We start from the raw sequence: 19,701 nt of genomic DNA, 5'->3' as shown, positions 1-19,701 counted from the left end.
GATGGATGGAATATGGAAGCAATGCATGTAGCACTTCAAGGCTAAGAAGCTTTTATCTGTTGCACCTCTACATGATAATCACCTTTTTCTTCCCTCTCAAACCTACACAGTATTTAGGCATATTTGGAAAATGTATAGGATTAAAACACTTAAGAGAATTTTATATAGATAATATCCTTGCATCTTATGAACAATTACGCTTCAAATTTAACTTTCCAGCAACACACTTTTTCCACTACTTCTAAATCAAAAACTTTGCTAAAAGGAACCCACCCAATTTTGCACATCTCTTAACCCATTTCTATTCCAGAAGAAATACTGATCGGTCCTGAAGACTCAAACAGCATCTCAGGAACATATAAAAACATCTTAAAATCTCTTCCTTTTAAAGATCCCTGAGTACAGTGAAGAAAGGATCTTTCACTTAATATCTTACAAAAGGAGCGAAAGGCAGCCATGCATAAAATGCACTCCAGTTCCATATGTGCAAAGCATTCAATGATTCAACTTAAAATCTTTCAATCACATTTATCTCATTTAAAATTGTCCAGAATGTATCCAGAGCAAGATCCAACCTGCAAATGTTGCAATTGAGCTCTAGCCTCACTGGGCCACATGTTTTGGGCGTGTACCAAATTAACATCATTTTGGAAAAAATCTTTCAATGCCTATCAGACAACCTTGGTGTCACAATCCCTCCTAACCCATTAACAGCTGTGTATTTTGAACTGCCAGGTGGGCTTAAAGTGGAGATGGACAAACAAAATGTAATTGCCTATTACCATACCACTAGCACGTAGACTTATTTTGCTCAACTGGAAGAACCCCATCTTTTATAAGTCAGTGGGTAACTGATGTTCTATACTGGGGTGCCCATACTTTTTCGACTAGTGAGCTACTTTTAAAATGACCAGGTCAAAATGATCTACCTAAATTAAAAATGATATATATATATATATATATATTGAGTATCAGAGGTAGGTAGTAATGAGTTACATTTAGTCCGTTACATTTACTTGAGTAACTTTTAAAAAAAAATTGTACTTCTAAGAGTAATTTTACTGCACCATACTTTTTACTTTTACTTGAGTAATTTGTGAAGAAGAAACACTACTCTTATTCCCTACATTGGGCAACACTCGAATCATTACTTTTTTTCCATTAGATAAAATCTGACAGACAATTTTCAATCTGCTCTGTGCAGCGTATGCTGTCAAGTTGCGCAAATGCCTTCCATGGCTTCTCCAGCTCTGATGTGAAATTTGGATGTTCCCCAAATCAAGGCGCTGCAGCTTTGAGGACAGATGTTGCATTTTACGCTTGAAAGCATTAACTAAGGTAATCATATTGACCATGGTTTTCTCTTTTCCTTGCAGCTGTAAATTAAGCTCATTCAACATGTTGGTCAGATCGGAAAAAAAATGCCAAGTCTAGCAGCCATTGATCGTTATTAAGTTGCTTGTATTCTGCATGTTTAATGACAAGGAGAAACTCCTTTTTCTCCGGCCAGGGGTCTTGAAATCTCAGCAGGAATTTCTCCCTAGCCATCTGCCTCAACGAAGGCCTCTTTTATCATCTCTCCATCTTGGAAGGCCTTCTTATGCTTAATGATCGAGTGACTCAGCCGGCACGATGCTTTGGTGTGTCTGCCTTTGCTTTTGAATTCAGCTGAGTGAAAAATGACGGCTGTCTGATTAACTGCGATTTTAGTTCTCTCTCCTTTCTCGTTCTCAGATCACTTTTCGGAAGGAAGTCAGTTTCGTAGTTTTTAAGAACTGTTTGAAAGTGCCTTTCCACATGTTCCTTCTTTGAAATAGCAATGATAGATTGACAGATCAGATAAATACACGTCGATTGTGACATTGTGAGAAAAAAAATCCTCTTCCAATTCCACATCAGGCCCATAACCAATACATTTTTTTAAAATCCCTTCTTTAGTCGATATAAATTGGAAGGCTAACTAGATCATTTAGATAGCCAGAGTTTTTCAGTAGCTCTCGCGTTTGATCGTGCGTGCGGGATGACCAGTGTGTTAGAAGAAAAGAGATCTCAGTCTGGCTGTCCTGTATGTCAATCAAGTTGCAAATGCCATAGGGAGGATATATGATAGACTAACATTTAAAAAAAACAAAATTTAAATGCAACGCGATCTATGAGCACTACCTTTCCGATCTACCGGTCGATTGCGATTGACGTATTGGGCACCCCTGTTCTATACTATTTGAAATTGGAAAAAATATAATTCTTGCTGAGAGAAGATTTTTTTTTAATATAGCAAGATCTAATTAATAATATTTTAGAATAAGCATTTATATCTGGGGAAAGGACATTCTTCCTTCCCTGTTGTTTTTAGAGTTTCGCCTTTATTGTTTGCTCTCCTCTCTTTCTCTTGGATGGGGGTTCAATTCTGTGTTGTTAAGTTCAACTTAATTATATGTAATGTTATTTTCTTCATTGTATAAGCTGGACTTGATCGTACGAAATGTTATTTTTTTCAAACCAAACTTAATAAAAAGAACTGCTGTTCAATGCATGTTTTTTGTTTGTCACATCATTCTGAGTAAACTCTAGAGCAGGAGTTCTTACTCTGAGGTCAGAAGGATTGTGCAAGTTTTATGACCATTCTGAAGTGATCATCATGGAAGGATTTAGATATTATGCCACGGCTCATGTATGCCTTATACTTCCACAGTCGGGACAAGAATGACCTAGAAGAATTCCTCTGAGACTGTCTGTGATTCTGTGCCAGCTCCACCCCGTCTGGTTCTACATAGCCCCAGAGATCCAACAGTTGATACTGAAGATGGCACATGCACACCAATATGACCTAACGAAGGAATCCTCACATTTTTCCCTTTTTCACTTTGCCAGTCATTATTAATTGGGCAGTCTTTTGTGGATCCCCAAACTTTTCACACATTGTGTTAAATAAAGTAAAATGGCATAAACTGGGAGCAGAATTAAGATTGGTAACTACAGAAAAAATATAACCATTGCTTTTCAAGTTCCATGATCATTACAAAAACACGGTGAAACGCTTCAAAAAAGAAATACAAAAACTGGGCATGGAAAAAAATGAAAATAAATTATAATTAGAAATGCTTAGCAAAATGATAACATGGTATCAGAGAAAATAAGGAGAAAAATAATTGAGCAAGATTTTAAAAATAGTCATAAAGATATATTTTGGCTAAGAGTGTATTAGGCAGTGAGTGTTAATGAGAACACAGCAGTGCAGGTCACTAAGGAAACAGTACTGAAACCATTAGCCAAGGTTACAAATAAATGCAAACTAATAATGATCTAAGATGTTTCAGTTAAAAAAGTGTTAAATAAAAGTAATCAGAAGATAGTTTTTTTCAAAAGGTAAGGTAGAACAAAGCGCTTGAAAAAAATATATGCTTCGTGGAAAGCAGTGGTAAAGGGTTACTCTGAAAAGTACAGTAGGGCAAAAAAATGGATTGCCTGGTAAATGGTAAGTGGAGAAAACTGGCTGAGGACAATGGAAAGTAATACCTGCAGTAAAAGGTTTTTTGTAATAGATGGGATACTGGGAAAAACATATGATGAAGAGGTCTAAGGCTATTTAACTAAGTAATATAAAGATTGGACAATAACAGGGGTAATGTGGGAAGGCAATGTTAGTCTAAAAGAGTTTTATTGCAAAACATCCAATTACAAAAAATGTTACGTGTAAAATATGACTCACAATGAATGTGATGTGAAATCAGTAGCCCCAGGCATACAATGGATAAGTGTGAAAAATATAACAAAAAAATAGACAAAAAGTAAAAACAACATGAAAGTGAACTGTAAACTAACAAAGCAAACCTTTGCTGATAACCATGGCTGGTGAACATGAATATAACAGACAGTGCATGGACAGGCAGAAAGCTAAGACCTTGTAATTTGAATGACTAGAGGTGAAGTACACAGCAGTTGTAGTGGTCACCAAAAGGTATCCCTACAAGGTGGGCATCTATATTTTGGTAAGTGAACCTAGATGGGGTTAAACAGGGATAGCATTTGAGAAATGAATTATTGTATCAGAAACATATCAGACAATATGGAGAGGAGGGAGAAAAATCAGTTAATCTATTCAGAGGTTTGCTGTAGAATGCCTGAGCGGGTGGGCAGCCTGCCAGTTGGCTATGGTCTTCAGGACTGTGTCTGCCTTTAACTTTTACCCTGTATGTTAAAACTAACCATGGACCAACAGAGGTTTATTTTTTTAGGGATGCTACTGACTGGCCATAGTTCAATAGTTTATTAATAAACAGTTATTGTTGGGCTCAACTTATGTTAATGAGTTTTAAACTACTTTGTTTCCTTTCTGTCTAAGCAAATCTGTGTCTGTGTTGTTAATTGCTCATTAAACAGTAATATATAAACTTCAAAACTGCATTTACTCATGGACTGATTGAAGATTGCTATACAAAAATAACCTGAATTAAACTGAATTCAAAATGATTTAAGCAAAATAGGAAGGATTGGTAGTATGATAGAACATGTACATAAAAGAGATCAGGCCACATACAGAATACTTGTGTGTCCTAATGTTCAAAAGAATATTTAAGTTGTAAACCATATATCAAATAACAGTACTTCAACTACAATATTATTTAATCCCTTAAATGTTGCAAAACAGTATATGAATAATATTTTTGTATGTTTTTATTAACAAAATAATAGTTGGTAACACTGTGCTTTTCAAAACCTGCTTACTACAACTTTGAAATATTACAAAAAATTAACACGGATTTTTAAGCTGCAAGATCTTAAAAAAGTTAGATCATGCATTTGTAATCCTCAAGTCTCAGACTGTTCCAAATGTTCACATACTGTTCAGTAGTTAATTCAAAACACATAGGCAAGGGTCATAACTAAAACTAAGAAAATGACCATAAATCATCCGTTCATAAATCACTTCACTGATTTCCAATTAGTTTAAAGATGATTTTAAAATCCTCCATCTTAACATGCATAAAGCTGTAAATAGTTTAGCTGCTTCACAGAACTTGCTGGGGCCTACACTCTTGGGTGTAAATTGCAATTTCAAGAAGTGTACCTCCTTGAGATTTTCTAAATGAGCAGCATTTATGTGGGGGTCAAAGCAATAGGGCACTGGACCTCTAGAATTGCTTACCAACACTGGAGCAGCTCCCATCAGTCTGGGCATTTGAATCAAGACAAGGGCTTGTTATTTTATAATGTTGGATGTCTTGTGATATACTGGTGCTGTATCTAATTTATATTTGTATTTTTTTTTTTTCATTTCAAAAATATAGACTTGTGCCACAAAACAGAGCTGGAGCCACCATTAGGGTGAAGTAGGCATTGGCCTAGGGCACAGATAATTAGGGGGGGAAAGCCAACCACATGAGTTAGCTACCAAGCAGTTGGTTGGCACACTAACAAGCTTGGCCTAAGGCTCAAAATAATCTAGCACTGGCAGTGGTAATAAAGAACAGGTGAAAAAAATTTACTAAAGTGAGTTGACACCACTCTGAACAACTGTTGTTTTTTTAAATGTTATGTCTAATTTGTGCAAATAAAAACTGCCTGTGATTGTAACACTAATAACAAGAAACAAAAAAGAAAGAAAACTTATTGTAAATGACCACAGACTGTACTTTTAACTGCTCTATTACTCCCGAGGCACTCTGTATATGTCATTTTGTGGAATTCTGAATGTATATTTGTTTGTTTCAACATTATATTTGGCATTTATCTCACATTTAATTTTTTTCATAATGTATTTTTAATTATTACTGTATATAATGCACACATAAGTGGACGTGTGCTTCACAAAAATAAATTGAGAACAACTGCATATGAATTATGCACACATTGTTAATAACAGTAAATATGGTTATTAAGTCATATTAGGTTTGTACAGTATACCAAACAGCAAGAATTTCAGCTTGAAACTTCTGTGATGTTAGTCACAGACAGATTTTGTAACACCTGGAGTACATATATTAAATGAAAAGTCATGCTAATATTGAGATGATGCTTCATTTCGGGACTGTAGAAAAAAAAGTAAAAATGATCTTTCAGGGAAAAAAAAAGTCTCCAGTTGAACATCTAAGACAACTAATGAAAATATTGCGATTAAGATGGGAAACACATATGCAGAGGAAACCATTTTGAGCATATTCCAGATGTCCAGTTTCTGGCCATCTTTTAGCTGTATTTACATCCTATCTGGATTTTAAACACTTGCATATCAATATCTCCTGTATCAAAAGCAGCGTCTGTGTATTAAAAATGATAGAAATGTCCTTACTGATCCAAATTATTTTATACGGGTATAGGCAGCCACTATCACTAGGACTGCCACTGTTTACAGAGGAATTAATATAAAAAAGGTTACTTTAATATAAACTCTCAGTAGACACAAAGGGCCCCGTAAACTGCTGCTAGCTAACGTCTGCAAAGTTTTTTCTAACAACTTTCTTTGGCCCGTGTCTGTAAAAAAGAAACTAAAGGACTGAGGCATGGTGAGACTGACAAAAGTGTGGATGAGCAACACGAAGTAATGGCACAATAGTAATAACCCAATATATTATGTCCTGTTGTAGGAAAAGAAGCATGTTGAAAGTGGTCTGCTGTCTGTTGCTTTATATTAAATTTCACTGCTTGAAGCTGCTTGATGAAGGGAGCCTCAGGATAATTTTTATGTTTATTAATGACAGCGTAGAGTTTGTTGATTGCAGTTTCTGCATCCCAAGTCAGGTGTGTACAAAGAAACTTAATTTAAAGTACCTTTCAAAGGGGATCTTGTCTGGCACTCCATAAAGGTTTAAGAGTTTTGAAAGGTCTATGAGCTTTAAAAATAAAAGGCAACTAAAAAATAACTCATAAAGAAATGCACAGGGAATGCCTGTGCCATGTTTACTTCCACTTGAAAATTAGTAAAACGTGGCTGGTACTTCACAATCATCATTCATAATTATACCCAATATTTTTTTATTAAATATCTCATTTGAATCTTTATATAATATTTCATTTGAGGGGCTGAATAATATACATGTCGTTTAAGAAAGTAATAAATAGTGTATTTTTGAAAGAAGAAGAGATTAAGTGAGAAAGAAACTAGGTTCTTTCATATCTTAATGTATTATTAAAATATAAACTATTTCCAGAAGAAGCATGTGCTAATGTATTACAGCTCACTGTACATTTATATCAATAAGGCAAAATGTCTCCGCACTGTGTTTGGTTGTCAGTCAACAATGAAATCCTTCTTTGAAATAAAAATAAACAGTTCTCCTTGGTTGGTTTTATACATGCTTTATTGTAATGCTGCATTTGTAATTTACAGTACATTGTAAAATGTACCATAACATATAAAACCATAATATTTTCAAACCTACTTAATTCAATTCAATGTCATAAAGGGCCAATGCTGGTTCTACCAGCACTGGGCACAAAGCCATCATAGGTCCCACTCACAGACACAGCCACCCTTACATTCACACAAAGGCCAGTCTGGAATTGCCATTTAACCAAACTGGCACATATTTGGTGACCATGCTAATACCATGCCAACACAGGGAGAGCATGTAAACTCCACATGGCCAGCTGTTGGGTATGGAAATGAACTGAGATGCTGGATCTGTGAAACAGCACGGTTAAGCAATGACCTACTATACCATGCCACTCAAGAATATAATCAACAAGCTAATAAAGTACAGTAACAAGCCAGTTAAAATTTTTAGAAACACTAAGATGTCACTGTAGTAAACCGACAATTACATCTGACTATAGTAATGAGTATTACAGAAAACAAAAAAAGTAATTAGATAACCACAAGCATGGCATCACAGTTAGGAGTATGCACTGATACATTGCCGCACCCACCACACAACAAACCAACTCAGGATCCAGATTAGGACCCGAGTGCAGCCATGCAATGGGTGATACCTCAGCACCACACTAGTTCAGATGTAGTGGAGCAGTGTGAGGTTTTTTATGGTGGCTGGAGCGCCAATTCTGCCACCAACCCCAAAGTTTTTCCCTGCAGGTTGGAGGGCCTACATGCAGATTAACGTCATAGCCAAGACGGAGCAATTGCAGGTTAAGGTCCTTGCTCAAGGGCCCAACAGGGCAGAGACACTTTTGGCATTTTAAGGGATTCGAACCGGCAACCTTCCGATTGCCAGTGCAGATCCATAGCCTCAGAGCCACCACTCCACCCACATAACCACAAGTATAGGTTCTTAATTAAGCAAGGCTAGGGAGGACACAATAAGAATAATATTGTACAATTAATCATGAATGAATAGGAAAAGACACAAACATGGGTCTTAAATATAAAACATTAAATTACCTGAGACAAGCTGCTGTCCAGTTAGCCCCATGGGGACGATACCGAGGTTCACAGCAGTGGCCCAAGCAGCGGGGTCTGTAACAGGAACGCTAATATGGGTGCGATCTGCTCCTACACTTCCCAAGCCTTCTTCTGCTGCAAGAAGACAGAAACAGATTCTTAATATACTGATCACATAAACTTTTGTACAATGAATTTCTTTCAGGTGATTTGTCTAAGCTTACAAAGCATTTTCTCTTCACATGACTTAATCTCTTCTATCATAAATTACTACAGTGGGAAAGTGATAATATAAGTACTATGCACAAACATGATATAGTCACTAATTTGATGCAAATTTATAAGTTCTTCCACATTACCTACAGTTTTTCTATAAACAGAATTGAAAAAAAATCTGAAATTTAACTTTATGTTGAAAAGTAAAACAATTATTAAAAGGACAATATTTCAGATATTAACCTTTCATCAGGTGCATTCCTGACCTATGACAGTATATTGGCTTTGTCACATCTCAGTTATCAGAATCATTTTCATGTACTCTCCTCCTAGTAGAATGGAGCAGTATTTTGGATAGAAGCAAACTAATTGCACCTTCTGTAAATTACATCATTTCAGTGAGCTTCTCTGTTTTTGAAGTTTGGTAGGCTATGTAACATTCAGTATATTTTTATTTTCATTGCTTGGATAATTGGTTACTTTAGAAAAAACAACACAATAGCAATTTGAATATAGATTTTACATTCAGTAAATGTCAAGATAACCCAATGTCAAAATATTAAAAAGGCTAAAATAGGTCTAGTCGCATGATGCAATTTATTATTTTATGACACTTAGCTTACCCTCTAGTGAGCACTTTTACATTGAATAGTTCTTCCTGAAGTGGAATAAAAGCAGTAGCACTAAGGTTATAGATATGTTCCCCTTGGTTCCGATATGACCGACTAGTAAAACTCAGATTACAAGAAATTCTCCGCTCAGCTAGCTCCCCTCCTATTAGCAACATTTACAGAAGCCAGAGATAACCAATCTCTTCCACAAACCTTTCGCCAAGCACTAATCACTGTCTTTCCAAAACAAAATAAGGACTTATTACAATGTGCATCATACAGACCAATTTCACTTCTGAATAACGTTAAAATACTCTCTAAAATCATAGCTAGAAGGATGGAGAAAGTGCTCCCCTTGGTAATATCACAAGACCAAACTGGATTTATTAGGGGCCGACACTTGCCTTCAAATCTTCAACGCCTGTTTAATGTAATATACTCACCAACTAAATCAAACACCCCAGAAATATTATTATCATTGGATGCAGAAAAAGCATTCGACATGATTGAATGGAAATACCTTTTTACTATTTTGGAGAAGTTTGGGTTTGGCCCGAACATTTGTGCATGGATTAAATTACTGTATACTAACCCAGAAGCTTCAGTTTGCATCAATAACATTTGCTCAGACTACTTTAAACTAGAACGTGGCACAAGACAAGGATGCCCTTTGTCACCACTGCTGTTTGCAATTGCCATTGAACCACTGGCAATACATTGTCGAAATACTGATCAGATAAAGGGGATTAGCAGAGAAGGACTGGAACAGAAAATCTCATTATATGCAGATGACATGGTACTGTATATATCGGACCCAGAAAATTCTGTGCCTGCAGTCTTAGCAGCACTCACAGAATTTCAAAAGCTCTCTGGTCTCAGAATTAATCTGAATAAAAGTGTACTCTTTCCGTGAATTCGCAAGCATATAATATTAGATTAGACACCCTTCCTTTTATCATTGCAGAACAGTTTAAATACCTCGGGGTAAACATCACAAGTAAACATAAAGCTCTTTATCAACAAAATTTCGTCGTCTGTATGGAAAAAATTAAACAAGACTTGCATAGATGGTCAACCCTTCATCTCACACTAGCTGGAAGAATTAACACTGTTAAGATGAATATTCTTCCTAAGCTCCTTTTTATTTCAAAACATACCAATATACATTAATAAATCGTTCTTTAAGCAATTAGATTCAACAATAACCTCATTTATTTGGAATTCTAAACATCCACGCATCAAAAGAGCGACCCTACAAAGACAAAAGGCAGAAGGCGGCATGGCTCTACCTAACTTCCAGTTTTATTACTGGGGCAAATATACAGTCGATAAGAACCTGGACACAAACAGAAGAACATACACAGGCATAGACCGCAATAGAAGTAAAATCCTGCAGTACTTCTTTGTATTCCCTGCTCTGTGCTCCAATAAACACACGCTATCGGCAATACACTAATAACCCAATTGTGCTCCACTCACTTAGAATCTGGAACCAATGTAGAAAGCATTTTAAGACGGAGAAGCTTCTTTCTGTGGCACCCTGCAAAAGAACCACCTCTTTCAACCCTCACAAACATATGCAGTTTTTAATATCTGGAAAAATTTGGAATTAACTTGCTTAGAGATCTTTATATAGACAACGCCTTTGCATCCTATGAACAATTACGTTCCAAATTTAACATTCCAGCTACAAATTTCTTTCACTATCTTCAAATCAGGAACTTTGTTAAACAGAACCTTCCAGATTTTCCTCATCTTGCACCCTCATCCACGCTGGAAAAATTATTGCTCAATTTCAAGGAGTTAGACTCCATCTCTACAATATATAAAATCCTTTTACAATCCCTTCCTTTCAAAGATCCAAGAGGACACTGGGAAAATGACCTCTCAATTAATATATCAGAAAAGGAGTGGAAAGTAGCAATGCAGAGAATTCACTCAAGCTCCATATGCACAAAGCATACAATTATACAACTCAAAATTATATATCGAGCACATCTGTCTCGACTAAAACTCTCAAAATGTTTCCAGGGCATGATCCAACCTGCGAACGTTGCAACCAAGCCCCAGCCTCACTAGGTCACATGTTCTGGGCCTGCTCCAAATTAACATTATTCTGGACAAAATTTTTAATTACCTCTCAGACAGTCTTGGACTCACAATCCCTCCTAACCCATTAACAGCTGTGTTTGGGGTTCTTCCAGAGGGTCTTAAAGTGGAGAAAGACAAACAAACTGTGATTGCATTCACTACACTGTTGGCACGCAGACTTATTCTGATAAACTGGAAGAACCCAAACTCTCCTCTTTAAGTCAGTGGGAAACTGATGTGTTATATTATTTAAAATTGGAAAAATCAAATACTCAGTTAGAGGATCTGTGCAGACTTTTTCAAAACATGGCAGGATCTAATCAGTAATATTTTGAAATGATTTTATAAAGCACAGAGAATTTGTTGATTTAGGTATTTTTAAAAGCCTTAAATTTTACACCGTTTGGCTTGCTCTCTCTCTCAAGGGTGGGGATCGATCTGTTCTTAGCATAATTCTTTTTTTTTTGTAAAAACTTGATTGCTATGTATTGATTGTAATAAAATTAATAAATAAAAAAAAAAAAACTCAGATTATGGTTTCCTGGACTACTTCTTTTCCAAATCTGAAGGGCTACCTCCGTCAAGTGTGGTATGCCAAAGATGAAGACGTGAAGCCAGATAAAGAAGAGTGGTTGAACAAGCAAAACAAAATGTTCTATTTGACTGATACAGAAATGCCTTGTAAACATTTTACTAGTGTTTGTATGGATTATGTTGTGTTGGATAGTTTTACTGGTGTTTCTCTTAATAGGTCCAGCTCAAAACCTTATATCACTCCTTGTATATGTGACATATACCCCACATCTCCTTTCTCGCATTATTTTTTTCTAAGTACCTGAAACCATTTTGTTTTCATTTGTATCCATTCACCCATTTTCTGAATCTGCTTTCCCATTACAGAAACCCCGTTCTCCTACATTTGCACTGTGACGGTGTGTTCAGTATAATGTGTTGGTGTGCTGTAAAACAGAGAGGTGGCAAAGGCGATCCCATTACTAAAGAACTTCTGTCTTTCCAGCTGTAAATTCCTATACTGTTCCTCTCTAATATTTTATTGTTTCTTACTTTTATCAATCTGCCAGCTTTCATGTTCATTGTTTTTCATATTATTTAATTGCTTTGGGAGGATTGCACAATTACTTGGTTTTGTTTTTGGACATTTTTTTCTTTACGTTTGTAATTTTTCTTTTCAGCTCTGATTACACAATGGATATGGTTTTCATTCCTGTAATTTTTATGATTGCATAGACTTATATTTGATCTTTTTTAATGATTAATAGTTTATGTTTTTGTTTTAGTTTAAGTTTTAATGATTAATTAGTCTGCTCAGCACCCTGAGCAATGGAACAGTATGAAGATGACTATATTATAACAACCTGCCTTTTACAAGTTAAACGATTTGTTTTAAAGATGCAGTGAAAGCAGAAGCTGCCAGAACTTTATATTGTATTTTAATTACGAGTATATCTCTTTACTTATAGCTCTGAGCAGGTGACTGAGCTTTGGTCTGGGGTATAATATTTAACTGTTCACGTCACATAAGTTCAGCTCGGAAGCAGAACTATGGAAACAATCCAGAACAGAATCAAATGTTTTGAGTTCAACATTCAAAGGCTAGTGATCACTTTGTTATATTGCTAGTGCCAGCTGGGCATAACAAATCTTTCATTTGTTTAGCATGGAAATGCCAAATAACTTTATTCTGTATTTCCCATATGTGTCAGTAATTTAATGTTCCAGTGATGTGAATCCCAACCTTTTCAAATACAAACATAAACCTGAAATGTGCATTTTAATATATTGACAAAAGGGAGATGACACCCTCTTTAACATTTCTGACCTAATCAAATGTTCAAGTAAATGTAAAGGCTGTAATTGTGACACCAATTGTGTCATACGCTACTGTAACTTTTAGCAAAGCAGAAATAAAAGAGCAGACATAATAATTACGGGATGTGGCTTATCAGAATTATTGCGTGTGATTATAAAATCTGAATAAAGTATAAACAAGCTTCACTTGACACTTAAGAAAATTAATAAGTCCTTTTGAATTTATTATACATAGACTTAGTTGTCCTTTATAACTACTTGTTGCTCATATAAATTATGCAAAAGATATGTGCAATCTAAACTAACAAAAGATGTCTTTTAGTTAATATAATTGTAACCTGTGATAAGAAGTTCTTTGGAAATTAACGCAACCAAAACCTTTTTAGCTGTGTCACATTGTCAGGATATACTGAAGAAATCGTTTTAGAAGAATACAAAATGAAAAGGATACAAAGGGCAAAAAAAAAAATGGTAAGCAGCTGCTTCCAGAATGAGTTCTGCTTCATCTGTTGATAAAATAAGATACAGTACACCACAAAGAGATGCATAGATCTCCAGAAAAAAATATACATATATAATTTTGTTTTGTTAATGTAGAACAGGGGTGATAGTTCCAGAGATTAAATTTGCAAACAAATTTCCTTGGTAGACACTTTTGTTGAGGGACTGTAACTGGATAAATGGATGAAATAATCAAGAAAGCATTATCTAGCACAAAAAAGTTTTCCTTAAAATGAAATCCTAATGAGTGAGACAAGGGACTGGAGGAAAAAGAGCAACGGTTGAGAAAACAACAATTCTGTCATTCCAAAACAATACAAGAAGAAGGAACAGAAGACAGCAAAATTAACAAAGGCAAAAGGCATTTTTCATTTATTCAGTCCCTAATCAATACTAGGATTGTTAATAACTTAACAAGAGCATCCATTTTAATGGTCACTGAAAAGAATAGCTGTGCTATCAAGTTCCCCTAGACTAGAAATTAAAATAAAACTGTTTTCTGCCCGTTGTTTCAACTACAGGACACTAGTTAAGTGTAGCCTCCAATCTGACTAGTCTATTTTTTGTCAAAATAATATTAACCTCATAGACTTCCATAAAAACACAATTCCTTAAATCACAGTTGGTAAATATTACTAGATTGAGTCAATCCACAGTTTGACCACTGTTTGTGTGGAGTCTTCACATTCTCCCCATAACTGGTTGGGCTTTCTCTGGGTTTTCCTTCCACATCTCAAACACAATTACATGTAGTCTGCCTTGGCATGAATACATGTAACTGTATGTTTATTTTTGTACATGTGTCCAACCTCACTTTCTACAACCCTTCAATTTAAAAAGAAGACAATGTGAAGAAAATGTGAGGGTGGATAACTGGATAGAAAAAAAAAGATTTGGGAAACAAATAATAAATTCAGCCATGAAGCAGCTGTTTTTCAGCTGTCAAAAGACTGTATACGCTATCAGCGAACAAAACTTTCAAAGAATGTTTGAGAAAGCTTCTGTTCCATTAATTTTCAAACTTTTCACATAGTTTTTATGAATGAATGGCATAACATTTGCAGTCTGTACAAAGCTCATTATTTGCTTTTGTTTAATTATATTTCTTTTCATCATACTCCTGTCACTACCATAAATATTTTATGGTAAAGCAAAATGTCCAAATTTGAATTGATACTCACCAAATCTGAAATATTTTTCTTTTGAATTCACTTAATGGCTTACTTACTTACCTTCTGTGTAGTGATTTAATTTTTGGATTTTTAACATCAATCTACTCATTTAATTCTACATTAATTGAACCTGCTGAATCTTGCTGAAGTATACTGCATAATTGAAGTCATTAATACACTTTCCCATAACCTATTAAATCTAATTTAGAATTGTGAGAGACTGGTACCTACCTTGGCAGAAATGGGTAAAAGGCACCAGTCCACAATCACCCATTCTGTGACAATTTAGAATTGACAATTAATACGTGCACACACACACATCGATATATATGTGTATTTATATTTATAAAAAGTGCAGAAGGCCATAGTACCCATTGAAAACCCCACCCTGACAATAACAGAATACATAAACCCACAAAGACAGCATGGGTTTCAAACCCAGTACTCTGGAGCCATATGACAGCAACAGTAACCATCATGCTACCATTCCTACCTGGAATCCATCTTATAAAGATTAAATTAATATTGTTGATTACGGGATTTTTTCCTGTTAATTGGAGACAAAGTAAAAAATGGATTTTACTGGTACAGAAAACGAAAATTGTTAAGTTCAGAAATAGAAATTTGTATAATTTTGCTAGGATACAAGAATGAGGAACAAATCATTATAGATGTCATATATATGAAATGTTTTATTGATGTATGGTATTTATTTGTTCATTGGGATTGTTGTAACGCAATAAATAACAGGACAATATTTACCACCAGCCATGATAGATCCGTCAGTTTCTTGTCTCAGCTGCCCTGTGCTCTCATCGGAGCATCCACTCACTGCTGGCACTGATAAGCTGCTGGTGCCGGCAGACTGAAGCGACTTGTTGTTACAGGCAGGATCCCATAGCTGCACATTAAGCTCTGAAAAAGACAGACATTTCTAATTGGTGCTCAGAAAAGAAGGACAAGTGAAGTCTAAGAATGAAAAGCTAGCTGAACAAAACTACATTTTTACATTTCAAAATGATTCCATCAATTGATCCAGAAGAATCAAATTAAATTCACCATTTTCACGAAGAACAGACTGAGGCAAATGCAGCCTGTTCCCCGAAGTCAATGTGACAATGCCTGCAATTCAAGGACATCTGACTCCCCAGAGACAGTTTATTGTGTTTTGTCACAGAGCCCTAGCAAATGAGCTGTGTCTGACCTTGCTGCTAGTAGAGTGAGTGACGAATGCCATTTTTTCTGTCTGTCAGATGCTTTTAAATCCTGCAAGGATAGAGGGTACCACATAACTTTTTACCCACAAAACCTATATCACTCTCTTGCTCTGTAAGAAAAATCAGTATTGGTAAAAAAAAATGAGCAGCTACTTCTAACATATACAGAATGCAGCTTATAGGGGAAGCCAAGGTCTTAAAAGATACTAATTGCTCAGTGAAGCTTGTCTAAATAAATCAGAGATTCTTGATTTTCATCATGGCAGTGTTTCAGAAACACATTTTTGGAATCTTTTTGAAATATGCTAGTGCAAAGATTAGTCTGTGTGAACAAAATGCCTCCCAGTTTCAAGGCTTATGTAATGTCCATGCAAAACTTTTCCAGTGATCCCTTCTACCATTGTATCAATCAATCAGTGTTTGTCACATGCTAAACATTAAATTACAGTACAAGATATTACTGGAGTAATTTTATAAAATGTTCATATGCTCATGATTAAGGAATTGATTAAAGCCTTCATGCCTTTGCCACTAGATGCTTTACACAGAATTAAACAGTAAAAATGTATGAAGAGTTTAAGCCTATTAACATGAATCACCTACACAAAAAATAAATGCTAAAAAAGGAGAGAAACGGGTTAAGGAGAAACAATGCATTTTGTATCTTTGCAAATCCAGCACACAGATGTGAATTTTATTTGATATACTGTATTCCAAATGTTTATATGGATCAATGCCAATGCAGGAATTACAATGTATTGTATTCATACCATTTTAGTCATAAGCCAGGGCCCCAGTCTAGTCTCCAGCACCACTAGTGGTTTTCAATCATAACATCATTTAGTCCATTAAACTGTCAGAAAATATTTCCAGTGTAGGAGAAAATTGATGGCATCTTTTTCTAAGCATATTTCTTGAGGCCTGCTGATAATTGGTGATTTCTCCACAGTGTAGCCAAATGAGCTACCTATAAACAAGGCATAGCTCTTTGTCGCCCGCTTCTGATACCATGGTAACACTTTTATAGCTGAGAGTTTTTTGAAAGTCTCCACTGCAGCCAAAGCTAGACTATAAATGATACCATACTTTGTCCAGAAAGTAAGCTTTTATGAAAACTTTAAGAAAATCTATAAAAATAATTATTGTAGCATACAAAGTAAACCTTTTATGTAAGGTTAAGTGCATAAACATCTACAATGGCAATGTACAGCAGTTTAAGGGTGAGCTGAAATTCTGTAATATTTAGTGCATACTTCTTGTATAAGGTAGATGTTTTGTTTTTAATAAGGATTGCAGTATTATAATATTATGCGGGCGGCACGGTGGCGCAGTGGGTAGTGCTGCTGCCTTGTATTTAGGGGACTCAGGTTCACTTCCCGGGTCCTCCCTGCATGGAGTTTGCATGTTCTCCCCGTGTCTGCATGGGTTTCCTCCCACAGTCCAAAGACATGCAAGTTAGGTGCATTGGCGATTCTAAATTGTCCCGTGTGTGTGCTTGTGCGCACCCTTAGGTGGGCTAGCGCCCTGCCCGGGGTTTGTTTCCTGCCTTGCACCCTGTGTTGGCTGGGATTGGCTCCAGCAGACCCCCGTGACCCTGTAGTTAGGATATAGCGGGTTGGATGATGGATGAATATTATTATTATGTATTTAGTGGACAGAAGGACAAGTCATGATAGGAACATCTGTAAAATATCATCAATTCTGAAACTTTCATTTTATAAACTCTCTCTCCCTCTATTTATTTTACATGTGCCTAATAATAATAATAATTTGTTACATTTATATGCCATTTTTCTCACTACTCAAAGCACTACCACACAGGAAGGACCCGGGATGTAAACCCACGATTTCCTTACTGCGAGGCATAGCACTATCACTGTGCCACCTTACATCTCAGATTCATGAAATAATATAATATATTCAAATATTATACTCCAAGAAAAATATGTTTACAGCATTTATAAGGAATCCATCCATCCATTATCCAACCCGCTGAATCCGAACACAGGGTCACGGGGGTCTGCTGGAGCCAATCCCAGCCAACACAGGGCACAAGGCAGGAACTAATCCTGGGCAGGGTGCCAACCCACCACAGATTTATAAGGAATTCATAACTATAATGTCAAATTTTAAGCAGTATTAATTTGAGAATCATGGAAAGAAAAGCCGATATGAAAGTGAATGCTTGGCCGATAAAAACATAAAAAAAAAGACTCAGTATCTTTAAGCACATCATTCTTAACTGTAAAAGGAACAAATCCATGATAAAATCTGTAACTTAAAAAAAAATATTAATACTGCCGAATGCACTGCTCAAAGGAGAATGGCACGTATCCACATTTTAGATTCTTGCATACTGTGTGTTGGCTTTAAAATAAGTTTAAATCTGAAGCATATTCTATAGTACTAAAGAATAGCACCATACAGCAATTTTTAACACATTTCACACATTAAGAAAAATAAATAAGGAAAATAATCTTGAATCCTCAGTCTTTGAAAACTTTAGACCTATTTTTAACCTGCCTTTCTTAAGTAAAATTCAACAAAATGCAGTTTTTCAACAGTAAACTGTTTACTTGAACAAATATTTCATTCTTGATAACATTCAGTCAGGTTTTAGAAACTGCACTGGTTAAAGTAGTTAATGAGTTAGGGGCTATTGTGGACACAGGACACATTTTTGCTCTTGTTCTCTTAGATGTGAGTGCTGTGTTTGACACCACAGACCACTAAATTCTTATAAATCACCTTGGGCAATGGGTTGGGTCTTTCACGCAGTGTCTTAAACTGGTTTCAGTCCTAGTTAACAAGTAGAAAATTCTTTGTTAGTTGTGGTGATTTACTTCAGAGGTTCATAATCTATATATATAATTCACTAGGCACGCACATTGAACGCAGGCAAGACACTGAGGGCACACAAGACAGTGAGTGCAAGCAAGACAGAGCCCCGCCTGCCAACTCTAACCCTCCTACCGCGTCATGGGATACGCACGACAGAGCCACGCACACCAACTGTAACCGTCCTCCCGAGTCCAGCGTCGCTCTCGAGGCATGCAACAACTCACCAAACACAGCCTCAGTCGCTTTCGTCTGTGCAAAAGTCCACATGCACCTCTGAGCCACGTTGACTTTACACCGCATGCAAGACAGAGAGTCACGCCCTCCAACTCACAGAGCCCCGCCCACCAACTCTAAGACCATGGGAAACGCACATATTTATTGTATACATGGATATAAATAACTGCATGTAAACGATTCGCCAAAATCTGTTGTATGTAAACGATATTGTTTAAAACGTTATTGCTTTTTCATCAGAAAACCTGGTTTCCACGTTTACCTGTATTATTTTAAATGGCACTTTTACCACTCACAATAGGGCGGATGCGCTGACTTATCGTGTCGACTGGGCAACACAGTGAATGCGGCGTCTATTTATATATGTCTATGTTTTCCGTAGCCTGCTACAGGAAGGTACTCTCTTGACCATTGCCATTGGTTTCGCTCCTTGCTATTTTCGTTATACTGCGACGGTGGTTTCCTAAGCCTTTGTTATACTGAATTCCTTTCTCATCGTTTTCTGTTCCTATTCTTACACCACCATATGCTATGGCGGGCTTTGGCTAGTATTGTATATTTAGTGTACCATAAGGATCGTTATAGAGCCATTGCTTTTTTCAATGGACATGCTTCCATTAGACCAGATTATACTGAAACACATGGTGAGTTAC

At 36.2% G+C, this 19,701-nt stretch overlaps 1 protein-coding gene across 3 annotated transcripts in view; it reads right to left on the bottom strand.

Annotated features, from left to right (window-relative positions):
• The window catches only part of enox1 (ecto-NOX disulfide-thiol exchanger 1), a 326,189-nt gene that overhangs the window by 269,412 nt on the left and 37,076 nt on the right, over positions 1–19,701 (bottom strand). The window contains exons 1-3 of one of the 3 annotated variants that reach the window (XM_039745281.1): positions 15,766–15,858; positions 15,519–15,671; positions 8,336–8,470 (exon numbers count right to left, since the gene is read on the bottom strand). In XM_039745281.1, coding sequence (XP_039601215.1) covers positions 8,336–8,470; positions 15,519–15,528 — 145 coding nt within the window. In that variant the 5' untranslated portion in view covers positions 15,529–15,671; positions 15,766–15,858. Of the gene's footprint in view, positions 1–8,335; positions 8,471–15,518; positions 15,672–15,765; positions 15,859–19,701 lie in introns of those variants that run through there. The other 2 variants (XM_039745280.1, XM_039745282.1) reach the window with 2 other exon arrangements.

The sequence above is a fragment of the Polypterus senegalus genome, chromosome 2 (genome assembly GCF_016835505.1).
Source record: "Polypterus senegalus isolate Bchr_013 chromosome 2, ASM1683550v1, whole genome shotgun sequence".
NCBI classification, from domain to species: domain Eukaryota; kingdom Metazoa; phylum Chordata; class Cladistia; order Polypteriformes; family Polypteridae; genus Polypterus; species Polypterus senegalus.
This window is presented reverse-complemented; position numbering and strand designations above follow the sequence as displayed.